The sequence below is a fragment of the Strix uralensis genome, chromosome 12, assembly GCF_047716275.1.
Source record: "Strix uralensis isolate ZFMK-TIS-50842 chromosome 12, bStrUra1, whole genome shotgun sequence".
NCBI classification, from domain to species: Eukaryota; Metazoa; Chordata; class Aves; order Strigiformes; family Strigidae; genus Strix; species Strix uralensis.
Window position 1 is genome coordinate 23,568,790 of NC_133983.1, and position 17,807 is coordinate 23,586,596.

Sequence of the window (17,807 nt, forward strand, 5' to 3'; positions counted from 1 at the left end):
GTCCGGAGGGATGCTGAGCACCCTGGCATGGTGTCGAGCAGCCCAGAGGGATGCTGAGGACACACCTTCACAGAGGAGCCAGAGCGAGCAGCCTCCCCCAGCGTGTGCCCAGGCAAGGCTGGGCCAAGCCCCTGAGCGCCGGGACCCCCCGGGGCCGGCTCTGCTCCGCAGTGTGCCCCGGGGTCGGGCTGGCGTGTGGAGGGGGTTGTTTTCCCCCTCTCCGGTAATTTTTCCCTCTGACTATGATGCATAGCGGTGCTAATTCGGCACGTTGCCATTAATTCCAGCACAGCTGCCGCTCTCTCCCTCAAGGCATTTCGCTAATACTCAGCTTCAGAGCCTCTCAGCAAATTAACATCATTTGTTCTGCAGAACATGTTTTATTTCTACACTACATGCATAGCTTATTACTCCGCCAGAAACTCGGGGTGTGCGGGAGGCAGGGCCGGTGGGCACGGCCCTCCCGAGTGAACCCTGCTCCCCACCTCGCCATGCCCGTCCCCGGGCGGGCACAGGGACAGGGACACCTGTGCCACCTCACGCTGCCGTGCCTTACCCGAGCTGGACCTGCAGGTATTTTCTCCCGGTACCAGGATGCTCCGGTGCTGTGCGTGCAGCCCAGGCTGGCGATGCGAGGCGGGATGGTGGCAGTGTGCTGGATCAGGCTCCAGCGGGCATCTCCCACAGCCCCCTGGCCAGATGTCACACCTCGGCACAGAGGGATGCTCCCACCTTCATGGACACATTTATGGATGTGTTTATGGGCAGTGGTGTCCAGAAACGGAGGGTTGGGCGCTCAGAGCAGGGAGCCCCAGAGTTCCCCCATCCCCAGCTGGCACAGAAAACCTGCACCCCAACACCCCCCTGCTGTCCCCCACGACCACCCCGCACCCATCCTTCCCTCCTCAGGTTATTGCTCTGGCTGATTAATGCCTCTGGAGTTTCAGTTAATGATCTTTGGGGGAGGGGGAGGAAGATGCAGGTGTGCTGGGCCCCCCTGGGCTCTCTGAGTGGGTGGCTGCAGGCAAAGGGACCGCAACTCCCAGCCCCCCCGGCCGCAGGGCCAGGCTGGGGCTTGCAGAACGTGATGCCGACGGGCACCGGGACCCCCCATTGCTGGCAGCGCCAGCGGGACGGCTCAGACCCTGCGGCAGCAACACTGGGATGGAGTAAAGCGTCTCCCCCATGGCCCTTGGTGCTGAGCCCGGTGGGAGATCCCGGGGCTGCCAGTGGTGGGTGCGAGCTGGGCAGGGTGTCGCGAGCTGGGCAGGGTCTTCTGCCCACCATCCAACAAACCACAGCCTCTGCCAGTGATAATTTCAGGTCTTTCGCTTTGATTAAGGTTATTTAAGCTTTTTACCGAAACATAAAACCTGATTGTTTGCATAAACAACCTAATTGGATTATAGTGCACAGCATCGTTAATGCTGCGGGCTGGCTGGCAGCCGGCGGCAGCACCGGGCCGTGCCAACAGCCAGGGCCTCCGGCTGCGCTGTCCCCGCGGCGCTTTTGGTGAGGGGTGGGTGAGACACCTCTGTACCCCACACTGGGGTGGGCACCCACCCGCTGCCCCTCCTTAGCCATGGCCGGACCCTGCCTCGGGGCAGGTGACAGACATGCAGGGACACTGGTGTCCCCAACACGCGGCCCAGGCTGTGCCCTGGGCCTGCAAGGCGAGAGGGGACAAAGCCTCCTGACCCCGGCACTGCCTGTGGGAGGAGGAAGAGGAAGGAGGAGCGGCATGAAGGTGCCGAGCGGGAAGTGGGGGGCCGGGAGCCCCAGGCGGGTGGCTTTGCAGGAATGCTGCCTGCACAGCATTTCCATGGCCGGGAGCTGCAGAAGGCTTTCATGGCAAGAGGCGGAGAGGCTCCATGAATATTTCATTAGGAAAGCAATGTGGTGTGCTGCAGAGAACATCTGGCTGGAGTCCCTGGAGACCCCTGCCTTGTGCAGGAAGCAGGAACTGTGAAATATGGAGGAAAATGAGGGAGAGGGGGAGACAGGGCAGGGGGGGCGGGGAGCTCTCCTGCCCCCCGTGGCCCTGCGACAGCCTGCACGGGGCAGGCATTGGGCTTCGTCCTCCTGTGAACGGCAGCCCCGGGAGGTTTGCATGAGGTGGAGGTGCTGAATGGCTGCTGGAGGGACCTTTTCTGATTCTTCTCCAGTGGGATGTTCTGGGGAGCCCATGGCAGCATGGTCTGTCCCTCGCAAGCAGGGTGCTGCGTTTAATCCCAATATCCGACTCAGGAATGGGCAGAGCTGCTCCTCCACAGGCTGGTGGTGGGGCGGCCAGCGATACCTGAGCATGGGGTGGGATGGATGGGATGGGATGGGATGGGATGGGATGGGATGGGATGGGATGGGATGGGACAGGATGGCTCCTTTTGCCTCGCTCCACATTTGCTCCCAGGAAGATCCTGATTCCCTCGAAGACCCTGCCCTGGCTCCGCAGGTGATGGGTGCTGGGGTCAGGGACCCCAAGGGAGGTTTGTCCTGGTGGTGTTGGTGCAGAGAGGACATCCCAGGGCACAGGGATGCTGCTGGGCACAGCCCGGGTCCTTCAGGGGTACAGAGGAGCAGTCAGGAGTCAGGGTCAGGGGGGGGCTTGGCATTGCCAACATCTGTTTCCCTTCTGTGCCGGCTCCGTCCCCCGGTTCTGGCAGATTTGGCACTTGGGGGCCTGGCCGGAGCCCTTTGCCTTCACGTGGGTGCCGGCGGAGCTGTGAAAGCCCGGCGTTCCCGGTACGCTGGCGTCCGCTGCTGGCTCCACCGTTGCTCCCGCACCACGGGACAGGCAGCACGCTCACCAGCACAGACCAGCATCGGTGCTGCCAGACCGCGGCTCTGCCCTGCACCCCTCAGCCCCCTCCCCAAGGCTCCCAACACACACCCGCACCCCCAACTCCATGCACCACCCACACCCAGGCCCTGCAGCCAGCACCCCGCGGCCGCGACCCCTGCGTCGTGCGGCTCATGGCCACGGGACCACGAGCCTCCCGGTGCTGTGCAATCCTCCCCTTCCTTCCTCCTCCTCCTCCCCAGTGTGGCGGTGGGTGCAGAGGGCTCTCTGCCGACCCTCTCCTTCTCCCTCGTTGCCCAGCTCAGCTCTGCGGTAGCCCCGGGTTGGGAGCAGGGGACGGCAGGATTTTGGCTCACACCCTCCCGGCTCCACCGCGGCCGCCCCTGCCCACCGCCCCGTGCAGCTCCCGGCACCGCAGCCGCCAGACAAAGCCCAACCAGACAAAGCCGCAACCTCCCTCGCCGGCCCCAGCATGCGCGGCCAGGGGACGGCAAATCCCTCTTTGTAGCCATCGGCCGAGCCCAGCTGGCCCCCGGAGCCCTTGCCTGCCCGTGCCAGGCAGCGGCTGCGGGCAGCGAAGGGCTGGCAGCGCCGTGGGGCAGGCCGCAGGCAGGAGAGCGGCGGGACGGCCGGGGAGGCCGCGGGCAGCCTGCACGGGGCTGAGCCAGTCGGGGTGCGCAGCCCTAGCAGTAGACACATGCACACACACACAGAGCCTTTAAAACGAAGGCAAATACCTCTCTCCTCTCCAGCTCCACCGTCTGCTACCTGTCTCACCTCGGCCACGTCGTGCCTCTGCCGTGCCGCCCGTCCTCCATGAGTCCCGCACTGGGATGGGCTGCCAGACGCTCCTCTCTGCCGCCGGTGGGTTTTGGCCCCGCGCTGCCTGCTGGCGTTTTGGCAGCGGCAGCCTCGCCGCTCCAGCGATGGCATGTGTCCATTATTTTCTTTTTTTTTTTTTTTTTTCCCTTCCTCTCTCCCTTTCACAATCCATCCTCCACAGCCTTCTCCGCCGGTGCCTCCGGAGCCGCCTGTGGTGCCAGCTCGCAGGGAAATTGGCAGCGAGCGCGGCGCAGGGATCCTCCCGCAGCTGACGGAGCCCCGCCAGGCGCAGGCAGCCCTTCTGCCAGCCACCAGCCTTGGCACGGGGGGCCGGGGGGCCGCGGGGGGCTGCCGACGCTTGGCAGACCTTCCCCGGCACCGTGTGCCCCAGTCGCTGCTGCCGCTCCGCTGCCAAAAGCCAGACAAGGGGGAGGAAAAGGGGAAAAAGGCAGAGAGAGGCTGGCTTCGCCATGCCCTGTGGCGGGGGACCCGCTGGGGGCCCCTTCCCTTTGCTGCGGCCAGCTGGGCGATGTCCTCGTTCCTTGGCGAGGGCATGGGGGCCTGGCTGCGGTATCGGTGTCACACGGGGAGGCTCAGCCCCATCTGTCTCCACTCGTGCCCCCAGCCCAGCGGTGAAAGCCCATCCCGGGGATGGCAAGCGCCGATGCAGACGGGCTCGGTGATGCTGCGTGGCGAGCGGGACTCCAGCAGACACACCTCTTACCCAGCATCCGTCTGCTGCGTAGGGGGGCCCGGGAAATTGGGAAGGGGAGAGCAGAGGAGGGACTTCTGGCGATGGGTGGGGGGTTTTGGGGTGTCCTCCGGCCGCGCGTTGCTCTGCATGGACGCCTCAGCCTCGTGCAACACGACGTCCCCACCCTGTGCCAAAATCCTGGCCCCGGCGGTGTTGTCGTGCCAAGGCTCCGTCCTGGCCAGCCATCGGCATTGCAGCCATCCCTGCCTCTCCGGCTTTTCTTCCCCAAATTCCTGGTTTTGGTGTCTTTTTGAAGGGAGAAGCGGGAATGTGGCTTGAGCACCCGCTGTAGCCCAGGTGCTCCCAACCCCGATGCCCCAGGAGGGTCCTCAAGGCCGAGGGACACCGGTGGGGACAGCCAGGCAGGAGGTAAGGGACAGGCTGCCAGCCCAGCGCCCTGCTCAGCATCATCCAAAATAAATAATCTACTGAGGGCCAGTAAATTTCTAAATCTCTTTATTGAGAGGTGCAGGGGTGCTGGGGCTGCCCCACTGCCCTCTCCCCAGCCCCATGGCACAGCCCCACAGCACAGCCCCACAGCAGAGCACTGGGAGCACCGGCCATGGTGCCAGCATACAGACACCCGCCTGACATCCCCATTTAACAGGTTTACCCCCTAATCGGGGATGTCTTTAATGGGGTTGGCAGGACACACCATGATCCTTCCACGGGGCAGGATGGGGCCGTGTGTGGGTCACACCAGCCCCATCCCAGACTCCTGCCATGCAGCACCTGGTGTCCCTGTGTGGTGGCACGTCTCAGCCCCGAGAGCCACCGGCCGGGGATGTGGCAGCTCCGGGGATGGCGGTGACGGTCCACGCCATAGGAAGAGCCCTGGGAGCCATCCCGGCGTGCCCCTCTGCCCGTGCCCCCGGCCCCCGGCGGCCGTCCCCTGGCCTGCCCGTGTCACACGTGCGCCTGCCATTTCCTCAAATAAGCAGCTAATCTCCATCAATCATAATTTCGCGCAATTATCATAATAGGGCCATTTTGCACTTATCCTCGCCACGTGACGCAGGAGGCACTTACGGCTCCACTTCATGCCGAGTGTCTCCGAGCTGCTCCCATCCCTGGGGAGTCCCGATGGCAATCGCATCCCCTGCAAGCCCGCGGGGACAGACCTGTCCCCTGCCACCCCAGTGCCAGCAGTGGCTCTGGCAGCACATTCTCGTGCCGGGTGGGATGCAGGCACGGGGGGATGGTAGCGGGTCCCTGTCCCCTGGCTCGTGCCTTCCTGCCTCTGCAGCAGCAGCACAGGGGTTAAACCCCAAAACGGGGACACTTAATCTGGTTTTCCCCACCATATGGCCCTGCCAGCCTGGCTCCTGCTTGTGCCGATGCCACGCAGCGTATGGCGGGGGTCACGGCCAGCAGCACAGGCTCTGGCCCTCTGCTGCCAGTGGGGAGCAGATTAGAGGGGCTGGGATGAGCCGAGGGCCACGGATGGGAGATTAGGGTGGGCAGATGGATGGAGATCAAAGGTTTCACTCCACCTTGTTTACTACTCCCTCCTCGGCAGCGGTCGGGGACCCTGGCAGGGGCTCTGGCTCTGTCCCCGCTTGGGCTGGGGCAGGATGGGGCTGGGGACACGGTGCCCATGGCCTTGGGGTGTCCTGGTGGGGATGGATGGGCTCCCCCCATGCTCCATCCTCACCCCAAGCAGGAGCCCCTGGTGCCCCCGTCCTGTCTCACCACGGAGCACCAGGTCGGAGCTGCCAGCAGCCACAGCACTTTCCCTGAGCATCAAGCTCCCCGTAACCCAGCGGTGTTTGTGGTGTTTACACCACCGTAGTAATTACTTTCCTTTTTTTTTTTTTAAATAAATACGGATGTTGCCACAAGTAAACTCTAATGTAATAAAAGCTTTCTGCTGGATCCATAATTAATCAGCGAGCTGCGTAAGGCGGCGGAGAGCAAGCGGAAAACCCTCCTGCCGGCGCGGGCTGCAGGGCTCACACCCAGCTGGGAGGGAGGTGAGAAGCTGTGGTGGCAGCTTGGGGACATCCCAGTGCCCTGGGGACCACTGCAGCAGCCCCATGAGCCTGGGGCCGGGGGGGGTCCGTGGGTGGGCAGGGCTGCGGTGCACCCAGGTCTTGGCTTTTGGGGTGCCCGGCTGCTCCATGGCAGTCGGAGGCACCAGATGTTTTGCTCCCAGCTGTGACGGCACATCTGGACTGACCCCCTCTCCAGCGCTGTGTCCCCGTCACCCTGATAGGGAGAGCGAGGCCTGGTGTCCCTCCCTGTGGCATAGGGCGAGCCGGTGCTGCCGCTGCTGGATAAACCATAAGCTGCTCCCCCAGCGCTGGCAATGCCGGGGGCCAGCTCGGCACTGCTGGGGAGCAGTTCCCTCCCTCCCGGCCCCGGGGACCAGCCCCAGCAGCCCCCAGGATGGACGGTGGTAGCCGGGTGCTGCTCACAGCCAGGGCTGAGCATTGTCTCCGGGGACGTGACCAAGTCCAGATGGCCAGTGGGCACCATGTGCCGGGGGACGGAGCAGCAGAGGGTGGCTTGGGGTGGACATCTGCCGTGCACGCAGCCAGCTGGCCCTGCAGCCTGCCACGGTCACGGGGGGAGCACGGCCCTGTCACCCCCCCCGTCCCCCCAGCCTGGGGAGTGGGTCCCTGCACAGCCTGGAGGGGCCGCACAGTCACAGTGGCACACGCCTCCGTGTCAGTGTCACAGCCCTGTCCCCACCCCGGGCACCCTGTCCCCACCAGCCCCTGGACCACTGCAGGGGTGATGGCACCCCGCTGTAATCAGAGACAGCCCCCCCCCCGCTCCCCCCACCTCGGGAGGGTTAATCCCTGCAGCTTGCGGGGATCGGGGGGAGGCTGGTGACAGATGGCAAGTGTGAAAAGGAGAATGAAAGCGATGGCAATGGCGGCAGGGCAGGGGCGGGCAGTGGCAGAAACCGGGCGCATCCGCAGGGCAGCACGTGGGCACGGGGAGCGCTGAACCCTCTGATGGGGAGGGGGGTGCCCGCTGGTGTGGGGGCGTCTAGCCTGGAGCTGCTGGGTGTGAGGGGTCCCCCTGCTGCAGGTCCACGTGGGAGGGGTGTGCGATGGGGAGCAGCGCAATGGGGTGCCATGAAACGGGCACCGTGCAGCACGGCTGGCGTGGGGCTGGTGGGTGCACACCCCGCCATGGCCGGGCTCTGCCCAGGGCTGGGCTCCTGTCCCCTTTTCCGCTCCCAGCCCCGCTGCGCCTCGCTGGGCTGCCGGCCGCCGGCCCCGGGTGGAAACGCACCTGAGGGAGGTGGGTGGGGGTCGCCCCGGCCGCCCCGCTTCATGCACCACCACGCACAGCCGGAAAAACAAGGCTCCAGCGGCGGAGTGGGCTGCGAGGCCTGGGAGGGGACAGTGCCGGGACACGTGCCACTGGAGAAGGGACGGAGCGTGGTGGCTTGTGTGGCACAAGGGCCACGTGCCCCCGTGCGAGGGGCTGCCCCGCTGCCCACAGGGGACCGGCAACATCACGGCGCTGAGGCTGGCAGGGCCGTGCGGGGAGTCCTGCCCCATCCCACCACGGCTGCACCCCTGTGCCTGTCACCCGTGGGTGCCCCCGGCTACTTGACAGGCCTTGCCAGCTGCCGGGAAAGGGTCTGGCTGCCCCTGCGGCCCCTGGCATGTCCCACATGTCCCCCGCTGCCGCAGCAGCAAATGCAAATCTGCGGTGGGACCGGTTAAAAATAATAAACCGGGCCAGGTTTCCGCTTGGCACCATGGGGCTGTGGTGGGGTTGGTGATGCCGTGGCCGGCGAGCTCCAGCTCAGCCACCATGTGCCACCGTGGTGACCTCTGTGTCCCCCCGGGAAGTCTGTGTGTCCCCCCAGGGTGTCTGTGTGTCCCCAGGACATCTGTCCCCACCAGGACTTGCCGTGTGTCCAGGCTTCGCAGGCCCTGGCATCCCCGGGCAGGGCTGCAGCTCCATGACATCATGGACACCCGCCGTGACATCAGAGGACGCCGTGGCGGCGCCGCAGGGGCTGCAGTGACGACAGAGGCACGCCGTCACCGCGGCGCGACCAGCCCCGCTCCTGGGGGGCGGGTTTGGGGCCGAGTTCCCATAAAACGCGTGCGGGGGACGGAACGTTTGGGCCTGGAACGCGCGGGCCGCGGGGCTGCGTTTCTGCCGGAGCCCGTTCGCGGGCGGACCGGTCCCCCGGTGCGCGGTGCCGCCGCCAGGTGAGGCCCGGCCTGTCCCGCGGGGGTCCGGCCTGTCCCGTAGGCCCGGCCGAGCCTGGGCCCGGTTCTCCTGGGCCCGGTTCTCCTTCCCGGCGGGGCCTGTGGCCGGGGCGCGTTGTCGCAGGGCTGAGGGTGGGTGTTGGCGCCCGGTGCCATGATTAACGGTGGCTTTCATTAATTAAAACGTAATAAGCGTCTCCTCTGGCCAGGCCGCGCAGGAGCGGTGCTTGGAGCGAGCAGCGGGGCTCGGGTCCTGGAGGGGGGGCGGTTCGTGCCGCCGCTTCGCTCCTGGGACATGAGGGGACACTGGTGCTGTCAGCAGAGCTGGGCCTCGGCTCCAGCCTGGTGAGGCCAAACCTTGTCCTCTGTAGCTTGGAAATGACGGGGTGGGGGGGTTTTCTGCTGTTGCTCTGAGATTTGATGTGAGTAGGGCGAGGGGCAGGGAACTGGAGAGTGGGAATCCTCTCTGGGATGAAATAAGAATGAAGCCCATCCTTCCCGGGAGGGATGCTGGGTGTGGGGTTGGCTGCGGTTCAGCCTCACAGCTCCCAGCTCCACCATGATTTGCAGTGGTTTAGTCGTGCTGGGAGCCGGTGTGAGCTTCCCCAGCTGCTTTCGTTTCTTGCTTTAGCTGTAGGAGTGCGGAGGTTGAGCTCTCTCTTCCAAAAAAGCAAGGACTCCTCGTGCTGCGCTGCCACGATCTTCTGCCCAAGGCTCCCAGTGACAAACTTCAAGTATGCGTGGCCGGAGTTTGTGTTTCCAGTTACCCCTCAGCAACAGGCGGGGTAAAGAAAACAGCCCCCGGTGTTACTTCACCCTGTCCCAAGTGTCTGTAAGTCTGTGCACACAGTCAACACTAGTTCTCTGAAGCCTATAAACACATAGGCCTGGCTAAAGGTGCTTCTGTTTATTGTTTCATTAAATCTGGACTGGTGCTGTGGTGAAAAGGGGATAATGTAATTTTTGGAAGGTGCTGCTCTGAAGCAGCAGCTAACACCTGCTTCGGAGCCGTACGAGGAACAGCGAGTACGCCAAGCGCACTTAGCTGCGCTGGCCCGGAGCACAGCGTGATCCTGGCAAATGGTTCCCTCCAATTAACGCCCCTCTTAATATCAGGGACATTAACACCTCCCCAGTGAGCTGGCCTTGGGTGCAGGTTAGAGGGAGGTGGTTTGGTTTAGGTTGTGAATGGTGTTGGCTCTTTATATTTTAGTCTCTACAGAGAAACGGAAAGATGTCATGTGAGCTTTGTCATGACCTGTTTTGTTTTTTTCCATCCTGATTGTGTATGTCATGAGTGCACATGGTTACCACGCTCTGGGCTTAAAGCCTCTCTGCCCCCCCAGATGTTTCCGCACTAAATCACAAGTTTCTTTTACAGAAGCAGAAATTGAGGTCGATATGCAAAAGAAAAATATGTGCAAAACCAATGTCTGCCTGGAGAAATGCTCTGAAAGTGGATGGGAGTGACTGTGGGGCTTGCAGCTACCTCTCTGCAAAAAGAAACGCATGCCGCTGTCAGCGGGTGCTGCCCATGGATGTGTCTGAGCAGCCTGAGTTGAGTTAAGCTGTGTTCAGCTCGTCCCTGTGTAGCTGCTAGTTCTCTGGATCCTTTTTATTTCAGCTCCTCCTCATGGTGGGAAGCTGAGCAGGGAGGCTGTTTGAGTTCAGCTGCTCCACTAATAGGCATTTATAAAAAAATTTTGTAAAAAATCAAGTCGTTCTTGCCAGAGTCGAGGAAGTGTCACGTACACTCTTGCAGAGTGAGAAGTTGTCATCCTTTGGCTACCTCCTCTTGTCATAGTATCTCTCCGGGGATGCTTCAGTGGTGGTGTTTAGTAGCAGCCATTAGATAGGCCATGCAGTAAATCCTTTTCTCTTCTGCCACAGCCCTGTTCTTCCCTCTCAGCTCTCCTGTTGGCATCGGTGACGGTTGCTGTATGGAGAGGGTGCTTGTTCTTGCTGAGCTTCCAGCCAGAGCTCCAGGCTCTGTGCAGAGGGAGGTTAGGCTTCTTCTGAGGCATCTCCTCAGTCCTCTCAATTTATTGCTTCTTCCTCTTGTCCTTGGTGTACCAGCAGTCTCCCCTGAAAAGTGTTCCCATAGTCCCTGAGGCTCCTGTCTCCCCATTATATTGTTACGGGTTTTGCACTGTGCATTCACTTTTTCCCTGATGTTTCTGTGAGATGATCCAGGTAGTGTCCACTACTATTACATGAACCTTTCCCTTTGAAAGGGAGGGGATGATGGGGAGACGGGCAAAGAGCAAACTCCTGGTACTTCTCACCAGCTGCCACAAAAGCTTTTTTGCTAACTTCTCCCCTGAGTGGAGAGGTTGATGTCATCATGCTGCCTAAGCACAAAGGCACAACGCGCGACGTTTGTGCCAGCCTGTGATCTTCCTGTAAAGCCTTTAATGGTGCTGGTATGCCTTCCTGTTCCCTTCTGGAGACTTTCTCTGTTGAAATGCCTCTGTGCATCATGGCATCGCTGTGGCAGGGTGGCTGGGCTAGGGTGACAGTTGGGCTGGGCTTAGCTCAAGCTCTGGCTGCCCAGGTGGAGCCTGGTGTCAGGGCTGAGCTTGTCCCAGTGCTCTGCCCAGCTCCGGGTGCTGCCAGCTTGGTATTTTCAGAAGTGCTGTACCAAATCCAGAGGTCAGCCTGTGCGTGGCTGCGCTTCCCTGCTGCTGTTTGCTGGGAAAACCAGCTGCTGGGTGCGAGCAGGGCTCCTGCTGCCTGTGGCTGTTCAGGAGCTGTTAACCACTTGGTCTGTCACGTAAGAAGGCTTTTGAGCCGCAGCGGTGTTTGTGATGGATGACCTGTCAGCTGGGAGGGTTTGGGCACTTTCCTGTACTTCGATGTGCTATTGCTTGAAGGAAAGCTCACGCAGGAAACAATCCTCCACTGGGCTAAGCCTTAGGAGACTCGGGTTTCATGTCTGGCTCTGTGCTGCCTAACTGGAAGTGCAAAGCAAGGCAACGGTTTACCCAAGTGATGGAAACTGCAAATTGAGAGCTGGGGACTGTCGTAATTATTTAATTTCTTTAAATGCTGGTCCCACTGAGTTAGAATGGCACTTCAAGTAGCCACTACTTAGCGTCCTAATATTACTGATCGATGGAAACTATTTCATAATTTAAGTTAGACTGGGTTTTAGGGACACGGAGGCTGCGTAGGGGAGGGTCTCTGTCTCCTGTTCCATCCGGGCAGGGCCTAGCGTACTGGGGATGCAGCAGTCTGAAGCATAAACATTAATAATACAGTGGATATTATTCAAATGAAGGCTGCCACTTTTCCTTTGTGGGAATAAACCCCTGGGTAATTGCTGCACATACTTATCTGTTCCTATAATTGCTTTCTGCAGAATCACTTCAAAACAAGCAGTGCTGGCAGGATGCTGGTCTCCCTGCTCTTCCCCCAAGTGAGCCGGCCCCTTCGATGCCTCGTCCAGGACTTGCACCGTTGCGGAGGGGGGTTGCGTGGACAGAAGAGGGCTGGTTGTCCCCGCAGGGGTCTGCAAACCACCTGGGCAACCTACAGCAGTGACGTTACCCCTGTCTTCACCAGGGCTTTGGCTTTCGGTGATAAAATTGCCATCGTTGACCAAAACGGTGAGCACACTTACAGGGACCTTCTCGGGCAGAGTCTGTGCCTGTCCCAGGAGATCTGCAGAGCTCTGGAGTGCTCCAGCAGGGACTTGAAGGAAGAGAGGATCTCGTTTTTGTGTCCCAATGATGCCTCGTATGTGGTGGCCCAGTGGGCTTCCTGGATGAGCGGGGGCATAGCGGTGCCCCTTTACAAGAAGCACCCTGTGCAGGAGCTGGAGTACGTGATTCAGGATTCACAGAGCGCTCTAGTCATCGCCGCCGAGGAATATGTGGGGAAAATAGCCCCAAGTGCTGAGAAACTGGGAGTCCCAGTCCTGCCGCTTCTTAGGTCTCATAGTGGGGGATCTGCAAGTCACGCAGCAGTGGAAGAGGGTCCCTTGGCAACCTGCTCCTCATGGAAAGACAGAGGAGCCATGATAATCTACACTAGTGGGACGACAGGAAGACCCAAAGGTGTCCTCAGCACCCATGAGAACGTGCAAGCCGTGGTGAGTGCTGGTTTCCCTCTGCAAAGCTCGGGCCAGGTGGCGGAGGCCTTGGCCTTCAGAGGGGATTTGGGGTTGCAGACCCCAAAGCACAATGTGCCTTACCACAGCCGAATCCCTGCACAGAGCTGGGGGCTGTGTCTGGGAAGTCCTCGACACTTTTAAGGTGAACAGAGAGAAGAGTGTTTGAGGCTCTGAACCTTGTCCTGCTGGTGTTGCTGTGCTGCAGCTGCAGTCAGGGGCAGATGGACTCTTCTCCTTGCTCTCCTGGAAAGCAGAAGGGATGAGACCTGTTGTAAAAAGACTGTTTTCTTTGCAGTTTGCTTTTCTTCACTGTGACTCGGAAAGAATCTTGGCCCCTAATTGGAATATAACTTAGCCCAGCCCAGTACTGTGTGAAGTCTGTGCATTATTCAGCTATATATCCCTAAGGCAAAAAATCCATTAGCTCTCTGAGCCAAAAGGAATTAAAAGTTTGAATGAGCCTGCTGACTACCTCACCAGTTGGTTATCACTGCCTGCAACTGATAGACTCATGCCATTAGGGAAAAAGGGCAGGGAAAACATCGTGCGTTACGGCCGCCTCCGAGAGCTTACGCTGTGCCGGGTGCTCGGATGCTGCAGTGCCAGGAGTGGTATCAAAGCCTTGATGGATAGAGCCAGGGCTTGGCTATATTGGGCAAAGAATCTGTTCCCTTACAAATATGCTGATCATTTGGGAGGTGGCCTGAGCAGGCACCATCTTTTGTGCTGTCTTGCAGGAAGCCTAAAACCTGCTCCCTGCCCTGTGGAAGAGGGCTGTGAATGACATGACTGAATTCCACTGGTCAAATGCTTTTTTATTTTTAGATGGCTGGAAATAAGCTTTCCAGTTGCTAATGCTGGGCTCTGAAGGGCATTGTTCACCAAGAAGCCTGAGGTCTAACGCTTTAGATAATTATCCCTTCATAGCAAAGTGTTTTAGGAGCTTGTTATACTAATATTTTTTTACTAACACGAAGCCTACTTTGTGTTTATCAGACAGTGATTCTCTGCTCCTGACTATTCCTTACAGTTGCTAAAAGCCCAATGTCATCCATGTCCAAAATACGTCCACAGAGTTCTGTGAAAATCAGTTTTTTGATTACTATTTCTGCCAACTCTGCATGTGCAGCACCAGCCTAATAATTTTGTAGGCCCTGCTTAAAATCATCGTTGACTATTTCTCAGTAATGAGGAAGGACTTTGCTGATATATACAAAGACATTGTGCTGACAAGATGCAGAAGGTGTTCCTCTTGCGTTCTACTGTTGTGGTGGGAATTTTGCTGATGCTGACCCTAAAGGAAAGATTTTTGTACCCACTGTTCCAGGAGGTCTTGGACTTCTGCTGCTGGCTGTGCCTTGGGGATCTGGGGCCTGGGTACCTTGGGCTTTTCAAGCAGTGAGAGTCTTTCCCCCTGCCCTAACGCTGGGTTATATGTTTTCTTCTGCAGACCACAGGGCTGGTTGAAAAATGGGAGTGGAAGAAGGAGGATGTTATTCTGCATGTGCTGCCTTTACATCATGTCCACGGGGTGATCAATAAACTCCTCTGTCCTCTCTGGGTGGGAGCGACATGCATCATGTTACCCGAATTCAGTGCACAGATGGTAAGCCTGGAGGGATCGCGCGTTGTCTTTGAAATTCAGCAGCAAGACCCCATGCATTGTAATTAGAGCAACTTTGGAAATAAGTTCTCAAAGCATTCCAGCCTCTTTAGCCACTGGCTGCATGCGGTTCACAAAGTGTCTGTTAAAAAACACTTTGAGTTGGACACTCAGTCTGGGGTAAACGTGCTCTTCTGGAGGCTACAGCTTGTTTAAGTGTGACGTACGTGATCGTAACGCTACGCTGCCCCTCCTCGTGATGCTGAGGGTCTCTGACTGGAGGGGGGCCCTTCTATGTTCCCACTAAGAGCATCTGCACCCAGAATAAGAGTTGTTAATTTTCTGGTACCAGGAAAGGTGGAAATGCTGCGTTTTTCTCTTGCATGTTAGTGCTGTGCTGCTTGAAGCTATGCTGCTTGTCAGCATTTTTAGTAGCTTGCATTTTTCCCTTCCAATCCTATATCCTTGGGTTTTATATTATGTTACATGACAAAACACAGGCTTTAGAGTTTCTTGCAGCTCAGGTAAGAGAAATACTGGTACTCCTCACTTGAATGGAAACATTGCTCTTCCTATGCAGAGAAATATGTGTTAACAGACCTGCCGGGTTAGACTCAGTGATATGAGAGAGTTTGCAAATCAAGAGCTTCTTTCAGCCTTGCAGGAAAGGTGGCAGGAGGGAAACCTTCCTTGAATGTGGTAGAGACACGCTTACAATGTTGTTTTCTAGCTGAGACAGGAAATGCCAGTCCCAGTGGTCTGCTTCTCTTTTGTTCCTTGCTGCGGTGGCAGACAGCCGACCTAAAGAGAGGAAGAAAAGGGACTAGAAACAGGGCAGCCAGCAGTAAGGTAGAACAGTTTCTACAGTTACCGGCCCCTGGGATCCAGCACCACTTGTCTCCATCTCCCGGTGCTGTAGGTGGTGTGAGAGACGTTGGCGTCTGCAGCGTCACTGTGAAGGGAGCAGTTGAGTTTTCAGATGCTGGTGCCACCTCGTAGCAGGAAGGAAACATGTGTTGTTGGTACAGAACTCCCTGGGAAAGTGAAAAGAGCCCGTCGAGCCTGTACGTTGTAGCTAAACAGGCTGCTTTACCTGTTCATATTTATTCGTGTGTTGGGTGGCCTTGTCACACTGAAAGGACAAAGTGCAAAGGTGTGGGATACATCCTTGACTGTGCTGCTGTCAGGTGAGGGTGAGCCTGGACTCTGATCCGAGCGACTGCAGGACTGTGTGATTCTTCATTGCTTATTTCCGCTTCTCGAAGAAGCGACCACAGAAAATGCACGCTTCCTTTCTTCATTTCAAGATGGCCCTGACACCTGAACACCCTCTTGCTGCCCAAGCACTGATCTTTGCAGGGGGAACAGCCCCAGAATCCTGGAGGGGCAGCTCTGCGTTCACATTCCCAGAGTAAATAGGTAGGATGCTGCGGTAGGAGGAGGCAGGAGGGTCTCTCCTCAGTGCCCACTGCCAAATCGCCTTTCCCCATCTCTAGGATGTCACCCCAAAAGCTCGGGGTGCAGCAAGGGACGTGTGCCCTGCCGAAGCCGGGGCTGGGAACGTGCCCAGCCCTGGCGATGGGACTACGAGCCGGTAGCCTGGAAGCAAAGCCGAGCCCTCTGGAGGGCGCGTTTCTCCACGTCCTGTGCCACCGGGGATGGATTGTCCCCTGTACCCTTGTGTTTTTCTCCGTGCGCTCTCTCCCGACATCGCAAATCGATGAGGTGATGTTGAAGGATGGGTTCGGGTGCGGGGGAGCGGGACACCCCGCCCGCCTTCTCTGATCAAAGCTCTCCCCCAGCCTTGACAACCAAGGGCGGGTGGGGACAGCGCTGGAGGGCGTCCGCTTGACCCTGGGGGTTGAACTTGGGCAGGGAGGTCGGCGTGGCAAGTGTGCCTGCCGCAGCGAGCGCCGTTCCGAGGGCTCTCAGGTGCGCTCGGGCTCTGAAGGACGTCATTTGCTTTTCTATTTCTTTTTTTATTCCCTTTATTTTTCCGAGGGCCTCCCCTGGGAGCTGAAAGTGGTTTGATCGACACTACAAAGAAAGCACATGAGGGTAAATAAGGCTTTCTTGTGGAGTTTAATGCAAGCTGCCTTTCAGTTCCAGTCTATTTTCACCAGCTGTTTACAAAATGCCCTTTGCTACTGAAATCAGCTTTCAGAAAAGCGGCAGAGTTTCAGTGGAGGATTTTGCAAAAGGAGCCTGAGTTTTGCTGTGTGCTTTTTTTCCTTCGCTGCACCTTGAGAAAGCAGCCAATTATAGTGTGATATAAAGAAACTCGAATGGCAGCTAAAACACTTGACAGGCTGATCAAAACAAGGCTAGGAACTTACTCGCAACCTGCTGCAGACATATTTAGCCTTGAGTGATACTGGCAAGGGTTCAAGAGAAACCGCAGCAGCATGCCCAATGTGTGTTTGGTTTCTAATCACTAACACTTCATTATACAAAATAAATACTTTATTATTACAGTGTTTATTAAATTACATAATTTGCGGCATGCCTTATAGTCGTAGATACAGATGCCAGTCTGGTTTCGGTGGTGGAAGTAATGCTCTTTTTTTCTTCGTTAGAAGATGTTTCAAGCCCCAGACCAAGGCTTGCTTGTCATTCCCTGCAGGGCAGCATTAGGAGGTGGCATCTTTCAGACCCTTTTGTCTGCTTTTGGTAGCTGTCCAAGGAAAGGTTAAAAATCAAGACTGTGGACTAACCCCAGTGTCCTGACCAACATCCACTCTCTCCCTAGAACAGCATCTGACATCCGCAGCTGCATGCAAGCTATCGCTGAGGCCACAAGGGCTCATTAAAGTGTATTGAGATGCCTCAAGCGTGAAAGTTGCTGCATAAAATCAGATTCTTTTTATTAAATGAGGACATCCATTACTTTGCACTAGCTACTGTACATGTTATAATTCACTTTATGGCACCATCTGTTAAGACTGTCTTGCTTAAGCTTTTCATAGTATCTTTTTATTGTAAGTTATTAGAAAATATGGCTGCATCTATTAATCATTTATTAATAAAGGGTTTATAAATGGACCCTTAATTTCCAGCATTGCAGTCTACTTGCACGTGACATGCTAAGTCCTCTGGTGCGTGTAGTCCTTGGGGTGCAGCGTGGCTCACGGGGAGCCCCTCTTGGGCTGCTGCCTGCACTCCTGCCCGGAGGTGGTGGGGGCAGCACCCAGCGCTCCTGCCTGCGCTTCTGGTGCTCGGAACGGCCGCATCGGCTGCAGGGGGGGGGGATGATTCAGCGCTGCTGTGGGCATGTGGACACGGAGCAGGCAGGAGAACAGCAGTGAGCCTGCAAGTTCGTTCCTCCCAGCAGCTGTGTGGGGCAAGGGTGGCTCTGATGTTCTTATTTTATTTTATTTTTTTCAAGGGTGAGAACAGGGAGGGCAGAAGCCTCCTTTGGAGCCAGAGCAAGCTGCAGCCTAAACATGCCTACGCAGTCCTCCCATCATAACTTCCTTCCAGGCTGAGTTTACTTCTCCAGCTGCACTGGTCCTGTTTGCATTTCTCAGCTG

At 57.8% G+C, this 17,807-nt stretch overlaps 1 protein-coding gene across 6 annotated transcripts in view; it reads left to right on the plus strand.

Moving 5' to 3' along the window:
• The first annotated feature begins 8,466 nt into the window (after window positions 1-8,466).
• Window positions 8,467-17,807, plus strand: part of ACSF3 (acyl-CoA synthetase family member 3) — a 63,558-nt gene continuing 54,217 nt past the window's right edge. For 2 of the 6 annotated variants that reach the window (XM_074881226.1, XM_074881231.1), the window contains exons 1-3: window positions 8,567-8,692; window positions 11,922-12,653; window positions 14,125-14,280. In XM_074881226.1, the coding sequence (XP_074737327.1) occupies window positions 11,952-12,653; window positions 14,125-14,280 (858 nt within the window). In that variant the 5' untranslated portion in view covers window positions 8,567-8,692; window positions 11,922-11,951. The other 4 variants (XM_074881227.1, XM_074881230.1, XM_074881229.1 and 1 more) reach the window with 4 other exon arrangements.